General features: G+C 43.8%; 1 protein-coding gene and 1 pseudogene across 1 annotated transcript; one reads left to right on the plus strand and one right to left on the minus strand.

Moving 5' to 3' along the window:
- The first annotated feature begins 288 nt into the window (after positions 1-288).
- On the plus strand, positions 289-7542 carry LOC123482184 (WD repeat and FYVE domain-containing protein 2-like). The gene is made up of 7 exons (XM_045208970.1): positions 289-295; positions 2051-2177; positions 4393-4498; positions 5180-5281; positions 5931-6061; positions 6189-6297; positions 7513-7542. The coding sequence occupies exons 1-7, from the start codon at positions 289-291 to the stop codon at positions 7540-7542; spliced, it is 612 nt and encodes a 203-aa protein (XP_045064905.1).
- Positions 7543-12617: 5075 nt separating this feature from the next.
- On the minus strand, positions 12618-17455 carry LOC121571739 (annotated as a pseudogene).
- Positions 17456-17921: the final 466 nt, after the last annotated feature.

The following is a 17921-nucleotide window of genomic DNA, read 5'->3' on the forward strand; positions in this document are numbered from 1 at the left end:
TCCTCTGGACATCCGGGTATTGGCCGGACAGTGCATTGTCTTAGCACTAAATACTGGTGGCCCACGTTAGCCAGGGATGTGAGGGTTTATGTCTCCTCCTGCTCGGTGTGCGCCCAGTGTAAGGCGCCCAGACACCTGCCCAGGGATAAGTTACAACCCCTGCCCGTTCCACAACGACCATGGTCCCACCTCTCGGTGGATTTTGTGACAGACCTTCCCCTCTCTCAGGGGAATACCACCATCCTGGTCGTTGTGGACCGGTTCTCTAAGGCCTGTCGTCTTCTCACTATGTCGGGTCTGCCTACTGCCCTACAAACCGCAGAGGCCCTATTTACCCACGTCTTCGGCATCACGGGGTACCCGAGGATTTAGTGTCTGATCGAGGCCCCCCAGTTTACCTCCCAGTATGGAGAGCGTTCATGGAGCGTTTGGGGGTCTCGGTTAGCCTTACCTCAGGGTACCACCTGGAGAGTAACGGGCAGGTAGAACGTGTCAACCAGGATGTGGGTAGGTTTCTGAGGTCGTATTGCCAGGACCGGCCTGAGGAGTGGGCTCGGTACATTCCCTGGGCCGAGATGGCCCAGAACTCTCTCCGCCACTCCTCTACCAACCTAACCCCCTTCCAATGTGTGTTAGGTTACCAGCCGGTTCTGGCACCTTGACAGCAGAGCCAGATCGAGGCCCCTGCGGTGGATGATTGGATGAGGCGCTCGGAGGAGACGTGGAACGCTGCCCACGTCCACCTGCAGCGGGCCATCCGTCGTCACAAGGCGAGCGCCGATCTCCACCGCAGTGAGGGGCCGGAGATCGAGTCTGGCTCTCTACCAGAAACCTACCCCTCCGCCTGCCCTGCCGGAAGCTGGGTCGGCGGTTTGTGGGGCCTTTTAAAGTCCTGAGAAGATTGAACGAGGTGTGTTATAGGTTACATCTACCTGTTGAATATAATAATATTAACCCTTGTTCCATGTGTCTCTTCTCAGGCCGGTGGTGGCTGGTCCACTCCAGGAAGGTGAGATAGGAGAGACTCCTCCGCCCCCACTGGACATCGAGGGGCTCCGGCATATACCGTTCGGTCCATCTTGGACTCAAGACGCTGGATGGGGGTCTCAGTATCTCGTGGAGTGGGAGGGTACTGGCCCGGAGGAGCAGTGCTGGGTGCCGCGGAGGGACATCCTAGACCCATCTCTCCTGTCGGAGTTCCACCGGGACCATCCCGCGCGCCCTGCTCCGCGTCCTCTGGTCGTCCCGAGGCCGGGGTTGGCGCACGGCTAGAGCCGCGCCAAGGGGGGGTCTGTCACGGTTTCGGCCGAGGCTGCTCCTCCTCCTGGTTCGGGCAGGCTTCGGCGGTCGTCGTCCCCGGAGTACTAGCTGCCACCAATCTATGTTTCATGTTCGTTTGGTTTTGTCTTGATGTTGTACACCTGTGTCTAGTTAGTCCTCGTTAGTGTCCTATTTAGTTCTCGTTGTGTGTGTCTGTGATTGTGTGTGATTGCTCTTCTGTTTTGGTGTTTGAGCTACGTACTTCCCTCCAGTGTTTGGAGAGGTTTTCGCACATGTTAGTGCGCCGTATGTTTGACGCCTGTGTGCGCCGTTATTTCGCCTCCGGGCTTATTGTGCTCATTTACTACGTGAATATTTCACTAAAGTCTTTTGGACTGAGCTTGCGTCCTGCGCTTGATTCCTGCACCACACCCACCTTCAGCACCCCTTGACACTGAGAAATGACACCCTGATATAGTTCTGTGATCTTGAAACAGTTCTGTGAATCACTGAGGCATTGTGTGTTTGTGTGTTCTTTTTCTTTAGAATTTTCAAATAAACTTGAGGTGTTTTATGATTAATAGTGATGTTGTGCTTGTACTATTTTGGACACACTGTCCTCAGGTTCCAGCTTTATGTTTTATGTTGATAGTATTAAAACAATCTGAAGTTGTTGTTTTTAAGTATATATATATATATATACCATGATTTTACCGGTCTGGCCCACTTGGGAATAGATTTTCCTCCATGTGGCCCCTGAGCTAAAATGAGTTTGACACCCCTGCTTTAGGCAATGTGACAGCGCTGTGTTGGGACCCAGGCCAGAGAGTGTTGTTTTCCGGCAGCTCCGATCACTCCATCATCATGTGGGACATCGGGGGACGCAAAGGTACCGCCATCGAACTTCAGGGACACAAGTAAGATTCACACACTGAACCTCAACAGAGTCCTCCAATACAGTCTTCAAATGTAGTCTTCATTGTAGTATTAAAACCCCAATATACACTGCTCAAAAAAATAAAGGGAACACTTAAATAACACAATGTAACTCCAAGTCAATCACACTTCTGTGAAATCAAACTGTCCACTTAGGAAGCAACACTGATTGACAATACATTCCACATGCTGTTGTGCAAATGGAATAGACAACAGGTGGAAATTATAGGCAATTAGCAAGACACCCCCAATAAAGGACTGGTTTTGCAGGTGGTGACCACAGATCACTTCTCAGTTCCTATGCTTCCTGGCTGATGTTTTGGTCACTTTTGAATGCTGGCGGTGCTTTCACTCTAGTGGTAGCATGAGACGGAGTCTACAACCCACATAAGTGGCTCAGGTAGTGCAGCTCATCCAGGATGGCACATCAATGCGAGCTGTGGCAAGAAGGTTTGCTGTGTCTGTCAGCGTAGTGTCCAGAGCATGGAGGCGCTACCAGGAGACAGGCCAGTACATCAGGAGACGTGGAGGAGGCCGTAGGAGGGCAACAACCCAGCAGCAGGACTGCTACCTCCGCCTTTGTGCAAGGAGGAGCAGGGGCAGCACTGCCAGAGCCCTGCAAAATGACCTCCAGCAGGCCACAAATGTGCATGTGTCTGCTCAAACGGTCAGAAACAGACTCCATGAGGGTGGTATGAGGGCCCGACGTCCACAGGTGGGGGTTGTGCTTACAGCCCAACACCGTGCAGGATGTTTGGCATTTGCCAGAGAACACCAAGATTGGCAAATTCGCCACTGGCGCCCTGTGCTCTTCACAGATGAAAGCAGGTTCACACTGAGCACATGTGACAGACGTGACAGAGTCTGGAGACGCCGTGGAGAACGTTCTGCTGCCTGCAACATCCTCCAGCATGACCGGTTTGGCGGTGGGTCAGTCATGGTGTGGGATGACATTTCTTTGGGGGGCCGCACAGCCCTCCGTGTGCTTGCCAGAGGTCGCCTGACTGCCATTAGGTACCGAGATGAGATCCTCAGACCCCTTGTGAGACCATATGCTGGTGCGGTTGGCCCTGGGTTCCTCCTAATGCAAGACAATGCTAGACCTCATGTGGCTGGAGTGTGTCAGCAGTTCCTGCAAGAGGAAGGCATTGATGCTATGGACTGGCCCGCCCGTTCCCCAGACCTGAATCCAATTGAGCACATCTGGGACATCATGTCTCACTCCATCCACCAAGGCCACATTGCAACACAGACTGTCCAGGAGTTGGCGGATGTTTTAGTCCAGGTCTGGGAGGAGATCCCTCAGAAGACCATCCGCCACCTCATCAGGAGCATGCCCAGGCGTTGTAGGGAGGTCATATAGGCACGTGGAGGCCACACACACTACTGAGCCTCATTTTGACTTGTTTTAAGGACATTACATCAAAGTTGGATCAGCCTGTAGTGTGGTTTTCACTTTAATTTTGAGGGTGACTCCAAATCCAAACCTCCAGATTTCCATTGATAATTTTTGTGTGATTTTGTTGTCAGCACATTCAACTATGTAAAGAAAAAAATATTTAATAAGATTATTTCATTCATTCAGATCTAGGATGTGTTATTTTAGTGTTCCCTTTATTTTTTTGAGCAATTTATTAAAGGCCCAATGCAGCAGTTTTTATCTCAATATCAAATCATTTCTGGGTAACAATGACGTACCTTACTGTAATTGTTTTCAATTAAAATGGTCAAAAAGAAGCAAAAATAGCTTCTTAGCAAAGACCAATTTATCAAGCAAGAATTTAGCTAGGACTGTCTGGCCAAAATCCATCCCACCAAAACAGGCAGAAATTTCAGGCGGTCTTGTCAAACAGCTCTTACACTCAAAGGGCATTATCATAATTTTCACAGTATTATTCCAACTTCATAGTGTGGAAATGTATAAAAAAAACATGGGCCTTTAATCTATATGATACGGTCTTAGAAACTGTTGAAATGCCCCTAGTAGTCTCCTTTTGGGGCGCTTCTGTTCAGTCATTATCCATAACTCCAGGCTGTTTAACGTTCAGTCATGTTGTTGGAGAGTTGTAAAGTAGGGGTAAAGTGACTCATGTCACAACCAGGGATGTCATTGCGGTGCTGGGGAGAATCTACAATGTTTGTGTACCACATACTCTTATGTGTGTTCCACTGCCTGTGTGTGTGTTAACAATGCAGTGAGAAGGTCCAGGGCCTATGCTACGCGCCACACACACGTCAGCTGATCTCCTGCAGCTCAGATGGAGGCATCGTCATCTGGAACATGGACTTGACCCGACAGGAGGTGAGGGAGGAATGGACTGATAAAGATGGAGGGATGGAGAAAAAGGAGGGAGGAAGACAAAACCTCAAGGCAGTGAGATGTGTGAAGTAGAAAGGTTCAAAGGTTCACACCCCACAAACCTTAAGGAGCTTGGATGTAATAGGACTTTCAGGGAGAGAGTGGGTGAGGGAAGGAGAATGAGAGGCATAATGTATGTGCTATGGAGCTAAGTCTGCAGTGAGGCCTGAGTGTTGGGCAGGGCTGTGCATAGATTAGCTGGAGCACAGTGCAGCGTTGTGTCCCTCAGACACATGCACACCTTTCTTCCATAGAATCTGTCTAGCCCTAGATATGGGCCAGTCACAGCTCTGTGAGTGCAATGTCACCTCTGTCATTGACCACATGGTATGGAAGAGTGCTTTGTCGGGCTGTTTCTGTCACAATGGAGGGGTACCTGAAATAGACTGATTTAAACCACAGCCATAGGAACACGTACAGAGAGAGTATGACAAACTCTGAATTAAATTAGTGTTCAGTGTAGACTACCTATGGCTCTTTCTCTCACTTAGGTTATACCGAAGCACTGAATCTGGGTTACTTTCCTTTTAAAACTCCTGATGGTTAAAGGTAGGATTGAGAAAGGAGAAGCTGACTCTAGAGCAGTATTTATGGTCTGTTTTCAACCTGTCTGTCTTCCCTCAGACCCCAGAGTGGCTGGACAGTGACTTGTGTCAGAAGTGTGAGCAGCCATTCTTCTGGAACTTCAAACAGATGTGGGACAGTAAGACGATCGGCCTGCGCCAGGTACAGTGGGCTCCATACTGTCACTGTGGGGTGTAGTTCACCTATTGTCCACAAGAGGGCAGGAAAGAAACATAGTTAATGTTGTTCCTGTAAATGGGTTAGCTGAGAACATCACTAAAACAATGCTCATGCTTCAATGGGGCACAAGTTTGTTGTTGTGATTCTGGATGGCCAGATGACTAGCAACAATGACAATAAGCTGCCATGCGGGAATCATGGCTTGTTTCAGCTAGTTTTATCTTGTTCTTGATACCATGTCTTGTTTTGACTGATGTCATGTCTATGCTAATATGGCAAAACATTTGCTAGCAAATCAACAACCGTAATCGATGTATTTGAAAGACAACAAGTGCTCATTGTGCAAATGAATTTGTTTTCAATAAATATTGGAGACAAAATATAGTTTACATGTTGTGAACAATCTAAGCCAACCCCGCCTGTTTTGCCCCATAATTGCGACACTCGTCAGTTTTGTTGCTAAACAACCAAACCCTCTATGGCAGTGTGAAATGCAGAAATATAGCCCTGGTGTGGCCTCCGCTGATTGACTACATGAGTGAGGGCAAGTGAGATGGATGCACAATGGCCTTATCTGCAAGCCGAGTAGGCGAACCCAAGGCTCAGTGTCTCCCTATCTCCTCTCCCCCAGCACCACTGCAGGAAGTGTGGGCAGGCAGTGTGTGGGAAGTGCTCGGCCAAGCGCTCCACCATCCCTCTCATGGGCTTCGAGTTCGAGGTGCGGGTGTGTGACAGCTGCCACGAGTCCATCACGGACGAGGAGTGAGTAACACGCACGCACACACGACTGCACAAAAAATCCTCAAATAACATCCTCTGGTCATCACATCTTTTCCTATAGTTTGTTCCCATGATGATAAGTGTTTCCCCCCCACCCCCTGTCTTACAGCCGGGCGCCCACGGCGACATTCCATGACAGCAAACATAGCATAGTTTACATGCACTACGAGCCTACCACAGGCTGGCTGCTGACCTCTGGGGCAGACAAGGTTGTCAAGGTGAGACAGACACTATGTCTTTAAGGCAGCGTTTAGACAAGGCAGCCCAATTCTGATGTTTTTTCCACTAACTGGTCTTTTGACCAATCACAGATCTTTTCACATCAGATATTTTTTTGAGTTGAGCTGATTGGTCTAAAGGCCAATTAGTGAATAAAATATTAGAATTGGAATTGCCTGTGTAAACGTAGCCTAATACAGGAAATGGGATGCATTGATACAATGACCTTTAATGACAGTGCGTATACGTGTATGAAGGAGGCAGTGTTTTTTTTGTACACCTTAGTTTCAACTTCACAGGAAACTTTTTTTTTAAAAATCAAAATGTGTTTATTGGCAGAAATGCCTTCTGGAACGTGAACTTTAATGTGCCTTAATAACAGACTTGTATGCCATCTGTAAATACTAATAAAATGGTTAAATTACGAGCCTAGTTGGTTTAGCCACAGAAAAAGACAGCAACCTTCCCGCTAGCCATGATTGGCTGAGATAATGAGTGACCTGGACATGCAGAGAGATGAGTTCAGATTGGTCTGCCATATAGCATGCTTCTGTCTATTTGAGCTGGTCAGTATGTGTAGGTAATTATGTCTGATGCGGCTTAAAATATATATATTGCTTAGTAGAACTGCATAAGTGTTGCTCTCCACTTTCTGGAGGACCGAGTTTTGAAATCAGTGGAATTAGGGTATGATAGCTAAGGAGACACCGGTCTCCGGATTACATCTTCAAACAAAGGGCAACCATGGCATCCAACCATGATGTATACGGGTAAGATAGTCTAGCTAGCTACATTTTCAGATATTACAAGTTTCTGATTTTGACAGTAGTTTTCATTTCATGTTAAAGTGTACTGTTAGATAGCTAGCTAACGTTAGCTGGCTGGCTCACTAGGTAATGTTACGTGTATGATCTTATTATTCGTATCTCAGAACCATTTGCTTGGCTAGTTATAGTCTAATGTTAGCTAGCTAACATTGAACCTGGTTGGTTAGTTACCTGCAGATTCAAAGGCCATTTTCTCAAAAGTGAGGTTACAAGTTTATCAACTTTCATGACAGAATTACTTTCCCATTGTTCCTCAACTGTAGTGTATGATATACCATTTTCTAGATCTGAGTCTCTACTTTTATTCAATGTAAAAAACACAATTTCAAATGTTGCTACATAAAACCGAATCGAGCCGGTCGGTCACCTTTATGCTTGTGTCTACAGCTCTGGGACATGACTCCAGTGGTGTCTTGAAGGTCATCGTTGACATTGGAGCATCATGGAGCTCCATCCACCTATCAGGTGATCAGGTATCCCTCGTTTACTCAAGTGTTTCCATTTATTTTGGCAGTTACCTGTACCTTATAGGATCCTAGAGTCATCAAACATACACACAACTGGTGAACAAGTCAACATGTGGTATCTCACTGTCGGGTAACGGTTGACTAGCACAGATGTAGGAGACAAGGAGGAAAAAATGTAGTTATTTAGTATTTTTATTTTCTATGAATATTGTATTGCAAACTGAAGTTCTTGATTAGGCTTGCCAATTGAAATGATAAATTGTAAAGAACAAGTACATTCCAATCATCTTTTTATGATTTTTTTTTACACTATTGTAGAGCTATTGAAATGTCACTTACTACTCTTTGGACTTTGGTGGTGGACTAAAACATTATTCACCACTGTAGTCTCTAGGTTCTGCACTTCAGTTGTTACGGTTTGATTTCTAAGAGAACAAAATCATAGCTAAGCACTTTTTATTGTCCAATACATACTTACAATATGTTGTTGTCTACAAATGACACAGGGTTGTAGACTGAAAATATTTGAGATGTTCTTTTGAGGTGTATGTATACCAAACTGGTGATATGTTAGTGGCTGTGTGTGTCATAAATGTATTTGTGTTATGATGAGTTTATTTATTGCAGTGTGTTACTGTTACCTCAAAGCTAGACATCTCTCATGTAGCCTACTACATGTGTCATCAAGGTCATAATCATTGACTGATAGTGTGGTAATGAATCAGACTTTTGTGTAATATATATTATTTTTACGCTTTAACATTCTCAAAGTGTATTGATGGTTATGATAGGGGTCATCATGGATATACTATAGTTCAAGTTAAGTTCATGCACTGGATTTGTTTTTAGGCGGAACCACTATTGTAAAACAACAATCTGTCTGCATGTTGATAACCTAATTACCCATGGTCGTTTTTCATGAGTACTAGCATGTTGATGTAATAATCAGTGAAGCCACACATCTTGGGCCTAGGCTAATACATATCTACTGGTGGAGAATGGCTGTATCATGCTCTAATGCTATTTACAGTAGTAGTCAACCACTGGCTTAAAGAATTATACTATCGCTATCCGTTTCCTCATTGAATGCCCTCTGTACAGTAAAGAACAATATCTGTTATCATTGTTGGAGGTAAAAATATGTATGAGTTACATGCTGATTCATACACCAAGACTGATTTACATTATCTGAATGACTGCCCCTATGATTTGAAATAAACTTGATCATATTTTTTTCTTTTTTGTAGCCTGGATACCAGTCTGTCTTTCTCTGCTTATGTCAGCGTGTTGTCATTGGCAACAGTGTTGTTAATGCAGGAACTGTCAGTCTGGCTCCCAGACTAGTGCTTCTGTGTGGTGTAGTATGATTCTTACAGGTTGCTGTACTGTGTGTGTAACTCCAGGGGGGTTTATCACAAAGCCGGATCTGGAACCAGAAAATCAAGAGCTACAGTATATCTGTTTATCAAAGTTAGGTGGCTAACTCCTTAATCGTGCTTTGTGACATTCGCCTCAAGTGTGTGTGGTGTGTCCAAGCAGCAGACTATTGGAGATCTCTAGCTGATAGGAATATCATTCCTGCATTTATCATCCTGGCCCTAAAGCTGATCTGGTTACAGGTAATCTGAGTAGAGATATGTGTTCATATCATTCCATAATTACAGTTCCTCTTCTTGTCTTGCTGCTGATGTACTCATGTTTGTATTTGATTAAATTGATAGGTGACTGAAAGACAGGATGTGTCTCTTTTTCATGTGAATGCTTGTGCTTATGTTTCCATGTAGAGATTCAGCTCATCAGTTCTCCCCATTGATCAATATCTCTATTAAAACAAGTTTAGCTTTATCCTTAACCCTATCAGAGAAAATGTGAAAAGTTATCGAATAGAGATGAATCAAGGTTTATTCAAACAATCACAATTACAAAAGATAATGGTCAAACCTTAAGTGAAAAGCGCATTGAATATGAGCAGTTCCATTCTAGCCTTGCGTTGGTAGAGCATGGCGCGTGCAACGCCAGGGTTGTGGGTTTGTTTCCCACGGGGGGCCAGTATGAAAAATGTATGCACTCACCAACTGTAAGTCGCTCTGGATAAGAGCGTCTGCTAAATGACTAAAATGTAAAATGTAAATGTAATATATAACAAATTTGACCTCTAGACAAGTTCAGCATGCTCATTTATTTTACCCTACATCCAAGAACAAAAGAAAGCACAAATCTTAACTCTCCAATTCTAAGACTGATCTATAATAACATTTAATAATATTTAAAGGTTATCAGAATGAGAAATGAATGGTTATAAACTGAGGAACTGACTTCTGTGAAGTGACAGCTGGTTTGGCCTCATTGTACCGTTGTTGCACAGCAGTGTTTCTGTTGCACTATTTCCTAGTAGTTTACTGGGCTCTTCTGGTTAATGATGAGACTGGAGAAAGGTGTGGCTGCTGATCTGGACCATTAACTAATCTCTGGCGCATCCTTTAGAACTCTGAGCCGGGGCTTTTTGCTAGTTGTACCTGTGTTGACTTTAGGCAGAGTTTTATTATCTTTAGAGTTGCCAACGGCTCCCATTTTGAGTTTGGGCGTGGTCGTCTTGTCTTGCTTGAGTGTCATGCGCTCCATATCAGGGATACTGCCAACACTACCTGATTTGAGTTTGGGAGTGGATCTGACCCGCTCCTTGAACAGATACATTGCCTTTATGCGTTCTCACGGAGGGCTTTCCTATAGTTATATCGTAATGACCTAAGCCATTGCTGACAGCTCCTATGAGGACCCTGTGGCCTATGGCTCTGAAGTTACCTAACTGAGACTGCTCTTCCTTCTAGAGACCGTGGCTCTTTCCTTCTTTCTCAGGCTCTGTATCTCCTCCTTCATGGCTGCCGCTTTCTCTTTGAAGCCCTTAGCCATCAGCTTTTCCTGCTCATGGAGCTTGCTATCCAGCGCTCTCTTGAACTCCTGTTGCTTCTCCTTTGCCTCCTGGACCATCTTAGCCTAGAATCACAGAGGGACAACATAACAAGCAAGCTGCATTTTCTCAAAGACTACTGTGTTCACCTCCCTCAGTTACTACAATCTGTGGTTATAGTTAAAAAATATTAAATATTATTATTTTATGAGACATGGTATACAAAAAAAAAAAAGGTTTAAAGTGTCCATACATACCTCTAGCTGACGGATGCCCTCCTGATGACTCCTATCCCTCTCCTGGATCAGTTTCTCTAACTGGTGCTGTTTCTCTGTCTCCATCTTCACTGCCTGTTCAGCCAGGGCTCTCTTCTCTTGCTCCTCTGTGTCAGAAAGACAGTAGCCAATGGCTATTTCTCAAGTGCAAACTGATTCGTGGCCTGAACCATTTGAACATCAAAATGTGGCCCAGTATCTGGAGATAAAAGTAAGAGGAGCGTCCTTGATGTATTTTGTGTCTGCAATGAGGTTTTCTGTTGTTTTCCCCTTGTTTTCCTCTTTTGTTCATTTTGGTGGTGCATTGAGGGACGGTGGCTTTGGGTGGGGGAGGGGGGCATCTTGGAGGGTTGTTGGCCCGGCGGTTGGGAGCTTGGCGCTGTGGCCGGAGTCGCTGGATCGGGTCCCCATTTTGATTTGGTGGGAGATCTGCTCGACGTGCTGGGCATAGGGTGACCCTGGTTGATTTTGTGGGTCACTGTGGATCGGGAGTCTGTTAGATGACTGAATGTAATGTAAATGTTGAGTGGCTTCACTGCAGGTAGATTTGTATGTTTTAATATTATATATATTTTAATAACAAAAAGGGGAGCGTCAGGCCACGAAGGCATAAATGGGGTTTTTGAGATGCGTGTTAGTAAGACACTACTACTTACATAAACACGAACAGATTAAAAGTGGATTCAAAACAATTTATTTTATAAACTGATATGCATTTTTGTATTCAACTTCAGAGATTGGTTATGTTTTTCAAATGATATAATATCCCATGGAGCATTCATTATATTTTGCTTCAATAGACAACGTCTCTCAAAGACATAAAAGACATAAAAAGTATACTGAACAAAAATATGAACGCAACATTTAAAGTGTTGATCCCATATTTCATGAGCTGAATTAAAAGATCCCAGAAATTTTCCATATGCACAAAATCTTATTTCTCTCAAATTGTGTGCACAAATGTGTTTACATCCCTGTTAGTGAGAATTTCTCCTTTTCCAAGATAATCCATCCACATGACAGGTGTGGCATATCAAGAAGCTGATTAAACAGCCTGATCATTACAGAGATGCACTTTGTGCTGGGGCAATAAAGGCCACTCTAAAATGTGCAGTTTTGTCACACAACACAATGCCACAGATGTATCAAGTTTTAAGGGATGGCCACTGGCATCGCTGGAGAAGTGTGCTCTTCACGGATGAATCGTGTCGGCGAGCGGTTTGCTGATGTCAACGTTGTGAACAGAGTGCCCCATGGTGGCGGTGGGGTTATGGTATGGGCCGGCATAAGCTACTGACAACAAACACAATTGCATTTTATCTATGAAAATTTGAATGCACAGAGATACTATGACGAGATCCTGAGGCCCATTGTTGTTCCATTCATCCGCCGCTATCACCTCATGTTTCAGCATGATAATGCATGGCCCCATGTCGCAAGGATCTGTACACATTCCTTGGAAGCTGAAAATGTCCCTGTTCTTCCATGGCCTGCATAATCACCAGACATGTCACCCATTGAGCATGTTTGGGATGCTCTGGATCGACGTGTACGACAGCACGTTCTAGTTCCCGCCAATATCCAGCAACTTCGCACAGCCATTGAAGAGTGGGACAACATTCCACAGGCCACAATCAACGGCCTGATCAACTCTATGCGAAGGAGATGTGTCACGCTGCATAAGGCAAATGGTGGTCACACCAGATACTAACTGTTTTTTTTTTTATCCACGCCCCTACCTTTAAAAAAAAAGGTATCTGTGACCAACAGATGCATATCTGTATTCCCAGTCATGTTAAATCCATAGATTTCTTTCAGTTGATTGATTTCCTTCTATTTATATGAACTGTAACTGTAGTAAAATCTTTGAAATTGTTTCATGTTGAGTTTATATTTTTGTTCAGTGTATATTATGATTAAAGAAGTCTTCGTTATAGTCCAGAAATGTTTGTATAAAAGCCCCTAGATTGAAGCGCTATACTAGTACAGTGTTAATTTCACACAAAAATCTGTAAATACATATGTTGTATAAGAAAAATAATACATCATTCTTGCATATAAAGCTTATACAGATTCTAAGCATGGCTATCAATTTGACTTTTCACTTTACATTGCTAGAAAATGTGTACATATGCTCAAGTAATACACATTGTCTCTACTTCATATACTTATATTGAAAGAAAGTGTTGGCAACGTCCATTCCAAATCGAAGATCAGGCATGACTGTAGACTCAAGGAAACCACCTCCTTCCTTCTCAGGTGTGTTGCTCTTCTTGAACTCCTCTATCTCCTGTCTCATTAAGTCAGCCTTCTCCTTGTGGCCCTTCTCCAGCAGATCCTTCTGCTCCTGCATCTTGCACTCCAAGGCCCTGTGGAAGTCCCGTTCCTGTTGCTTCATCTCCTCCTTCATCTTATCTTCCATCTGCCTCAACTTCTCGTCTTTGCTTCTGCGATCGTCCTCCATGGTGCGCTCCATCTCCACCCGTTTCTCTTCAGCAGCCTGTTTCTCCTGCTCCAGCACAACTGATCTCTCCTTCTCCTCTGCATGGTCCAAAGGAACATTTGAGGTAGGAAAACACTCTAGCTTCTAGACTACTCATGTTCTCTCTCATATTGATACAACAGACAGCCTCTGATCTTTCCAAGTTCTGGAGTAGGCCTTAAGTTCTAGGTTAAACTTTAGCCCGCATCCGTACTCTTTCAAACATCCCACATCTATGTTGACTTAGTGCAAGATTATCACCAATATATTGTGAGAAGTCACTCCAACCAGAAACCTGAATTCAACCAGAAAATAACATCCCATGCTATATTTTGGACTTTACCGTGGATCTTTTTCTCATTTTCAGTCAATTTTTTGTCAGCTTGCAGGATGGAATTCTTTTCTAGACTCTTCTCCTTCAGGAACTGCTCCAGAATCTCCTCAGCCTGCAGAAAAAACCCCCAAAGGCTACATGTTTAATCATTGTTTGATGGCAATCTAAAACCGGTTGGATGTGTTTCTGGTATGATGCTGTAGATGCCTAAAAATACTTTATGGAAGCTAATGTGAATCATAACAGTAACTGAGGTTGATAGGAAACAGCAACCTATCTCGACATTGAAACTAAGTGGATCGGCCTGAAAGATGAGAACAGCTCCAGTGTTCAATATGGATTTTTTGATGAATGTTTCAGCCCTAGCAAGGATTCAGCTCAAGCTCTTACCCTAACTCCTTTTGGGCTCGGCCCGGTACTGTGCCACCATGTTGTCATGGTGATTGCAGTAAAGCTCATATCCTCCAGGTGTGGCGTAGATCCCCTCCTTAATCTTCTGGGCCATCGGAGCAGACAGCTTCTCCAGAAGGGCCGCACACTTCTTCTCTGAGGCATTCTCGTTCTGGTTGAGAAGGTCAGCGTAGTGCTTTGCAATGGCCACCTGCAAGAGTTGAGACTTTAGGGAAGCATTTGTAAAAAGTGGTCCTTGACAGAGTTAAGAACTAACTAAGTGTTTGTACCAGGCACAGATCTCAAATTATGACCCTTACCGCCAATGCTTTCAAGAAATCCCCATTTCCGTCTTTGAAGGATCGGTTCATGAATGCCTGTGTGGCCTGGTGGTCGGAGCGGAGGTGATGACTTGAAATCTGACCCATGTCCACCGGGAATAAGGCCTTTACCTCCTCCATGCCCCTCTGGTACACCGCCAGGCCCTCATCCACAGCAGCCTGGTTCTCAATTTGAGCCATAGCCAGCACCGCATTCTCCAGACAGGGCACAGAGCCTTTGGCAATGGTCTCCACATAGGTGTTAACCAAGTGGCCGAGCACTGAAATCAGATAGATGCGGGAAGAAAAATATAAGTGTATACATTTGGTGGTACAATAATATAGGCTACATTCAATACATCTGTGCAGAATCTTCAGATATTTGACTTACTTCTCCCGGTTACTTTGTGGCCCCCTTTGACAGTTTTTGTACGGCTCTCCTGGAAAATGAAGCGGCAAAAGTATCTGCAACCATTCGGAAGCTGCCACAGAGGTCAGCCTCATCCATGGAATCCAGGTGGGGCATGTTGGCAGGAGTTGTAGGGGTGGGGAATACAAAGCACTTGCGCGAGGGAAGTAGTTCCGGATGCACTCTCGTGGGACGTTGTACATCACGTTCTTTATACCCCCACCTGAATGATAGTCAGCATTCACCATTACAGTTGACATTACTACATTTTTAGGGCCAATTTCCCAGACACAGATTAGGCCTTGTCCTGGGCTGGACAAAAAAGTGTGTTCAATGGAGAATCTCGTCTGGGAGGCCTAATCTGTGTCTGGGAGACAGGCTCTTAGAGTTCACCATCCAAACACACAATCATTAACAGAAAAGCATATCAAGAGATATGCTTAAATTAACATTATGACCAATAAATTGGATAAAATAATTATGTAACTTGGTTTATGAGTCTGTTTGATTATGAGTCTAATCCTAGAATACATTTTCATAGGAATGATTTTATAATGTGTAATTTAGCAAGCGTTAGAGCCAATATCAATCATCTTGTTTTCAACCCCTATGTTCTTTGTGAGATAATGATTATTCCAACTGTATAACTGTTCATGGTGCACTATTCAATGGAGAGACATTGTGCACAGTTGATCATTGGGGTGGTGGCTAGTGCTAATATCACCTTTTTTGAGTTCCAGGGAATGCTCCAGATACCCATCTTCGGTGACGTTTCTGCCATCGATCTCGAGTAGTAGAGTGAAATCTCTGATGGCCCACACAAAATTTGGAAAGAACTGCACAAACTGGGCGTCCCCTCCTTCCTCCTCATCGTGAGAGGATGAAGCTGCACTGGAAGAATTCACCTTGATCCGCTCTGTCAGCTCACTCACATATCTTTAGAGCCGGTTGAGGATTGACTGGTAAAAGCTACAAAACTATGTGGGTCCGAATTGTAATGCGCCTGCTACAGTTGTACAAGGACTTGCTGTACAACAGTTATAGCATACAAGTAGTTTCAGTTTATTTTTGAATGGACTGTGTCCACATGCACGGACTGAACCCTAAGGGAATGGATCCAACAAAGTACAGTGTGTTCCAACATTCTGCAAATAATTAACGCTGTCAGTAACACAATTTATTGCTCCGGGTCTACAAGGACATATTGCTCAGCGTCAAATAAATATACAAACATACAGTACTTTCACTTTCAATATGAGAGGGACTTCCAAGAAATGGCCCGGTTGGGGGAAATATCCCCCACACATGTGACATGTACACCTGTTAAAGTCAATAGGAGAGAAAACAGGGGAGGATTGCCATGGATTGCCATGGGGAAATTGCCATGGGGAAATTGCCATGGGGAAATTGATTTAGGTTTAAAGGATACTGGAGGTTCTCCACGGCTTGATTGTCGATGGTCCCTCGACTGTTGTAGACCAGAGTACTGCTTAACAGAATGGCCAGGGAGAAGATCCAGGCATCATTCTTAGAATCCCCCCTGAAACAAGTATGACAACAGCAACATGTATTGGTGATCTGGCTAAATGTAATTAAATTATTTAAAATATGTGTGTTTAGATATGTGTTCACTGTGCTGGATTATTCATGTGAAATGTAAAGAGACTGAATTTTGACCTCCCACCTTCTCCACATCCCCCAGCCCCTCTGTATCCAGCAGCACCAGGGTGTGGTCTCTTTTTTTCAGGATGAGGCACACACCACATCCAGATTCCTTAGTCTTGGATTGGATGGTGGCTCCCAGGGCAAAACCTAAATTAATATTTCAAAGACCATTTTAAGAAGAAAAAAATGTAATACATTTGCAAAATGCTAAATATATTTTTAATGAATTGGGCATTGACTATTGAGATACAGCTGATTCCCAAACCAGTTTGCAAATTCTCATTTGTCTCTCAGCATCAGTCTCACCCTTTCTCTTTCCAGCCAGCTTGTTCATGAGGTAGGACTTGCCAGTGCGGTACAGCCCTACCACTGCCACCACTACGACTTGCTGGTTCAGTCCCATCAGGTACTTGATGGCCCCAGGGACTACATGAAGCTCGCCGTCTGCGTTTTCGACCAGGCACATTGGGGAATCCATAGTCAAGTGGCTTCACAGGATGATTAGCCTACAGCTCCCAGAAATATTAAATCTATAATAAAATGATTAATTAAATATAGTTCAGGTGAATGATTGATATAAGTTAATTATCGATTCCTTCTATAAATTAAGCTCACAATGTGAATATAGCCTAGGACTACTGCATAGGCTATGTAAATATATTCTTAAAAAGATCTGCACAATTAAACAGCCTAGCCATATGCATACAACATTTAGTTAAAGTGAAGTTAAAATATTGTCCAATGTCAGCTTCAATTTCATTATGAAATTCGTCTTCAAAAATGTAATTGTTTTCCTGTTATGGTACAGCATTCGCAGGTCGTAACCTACTTACATAGACGAATTCTCCAAAAGTCCTCTCCAACCCAACTGAGGTTAATGGCAGAGAAACAACGTCCTGCAGGCTATATATTTGCTGCGATACAGAAAGTGAAAGTTGCCTAGGCTATATTTTTCTTCACTTATTTTCACCAGTCCAATATGAGATGGAACTGACGCAAACTACTTTTTAATTCATCAACAAAATCTTTCTAAATATCAGAAGGAAATGCATTAGAAATATTCAATTGCGAATTGCGTTATTGAGCCTATTATCGGGCTGTTGTTCAACTAGGAATAGTGCCACTTTCACGTGGTAGTCGGAACTAGAAACTCTGGTTAAAAAAAATAACAGGAAACTCTGAAATCTCCGAAGAGCTCCGACTTGATTATTTTTTTTGAACGGTCATCCATATCGGAATTCCAAGTCGTGAACTTGGGCCTCTTTCTAGAGCTCCCACTTTCCAACATGAAGACATAACATGACATGATTTGACCTCGTTTTTTTTTCGGTTGACCGAATTCCCATTTCTGCATTTCCTAGTTCCGACTAGCACGTGATCGCGGCAAGTAATGAATCACTGCGCAGAGCAGGGACTTTTTATATTTGTTTGGAAGCTTAATTTTAAACTGAAGAAACTTTCACTTTCAATATCATCACATACAGTGGGGAGAACAAGTATTTGATACACTGCCGATTTTGCAGGTTTTCCTACTTACAAAGCATGT

This window comes from Coregonus clupeaformis, chromosome 29 (assembly GCF_020615455.1).
Source record: "Coregonus clupeaformis isolate EN_2021a chromosome 29, ASM2061545v1, whole genome shotgun sequence".
Lineage (NCBI taxonomy): Eukaryota > Metazoa > Chordata > Actinopteri > Salmoniformes > Salmonidae > Coregonus > Coregonus clupeaformis.

What these genes read in the sequence shown, in the direction of transcription:
- LOC123482184 (XM_045208970.1), top strand. An exon ending in AGACGATCGGCCTGCGCCAG is followed by an intron (nt 5,282 to 5,930) that starts GTACAGTGGGCT and finishes CCTCTCCCCCAG; the next exon opens with CACCACTGCAGGAAGTGTGG. An exon ending in GAGTCCATCACGGACGAGGA is followed by an intron (nt 6,062 to 6,188) that starts GTGAGTAACACG and finishes CCTGTCTTACAG; the next exon opens with CCGGGCGCCCACGGCGACAT.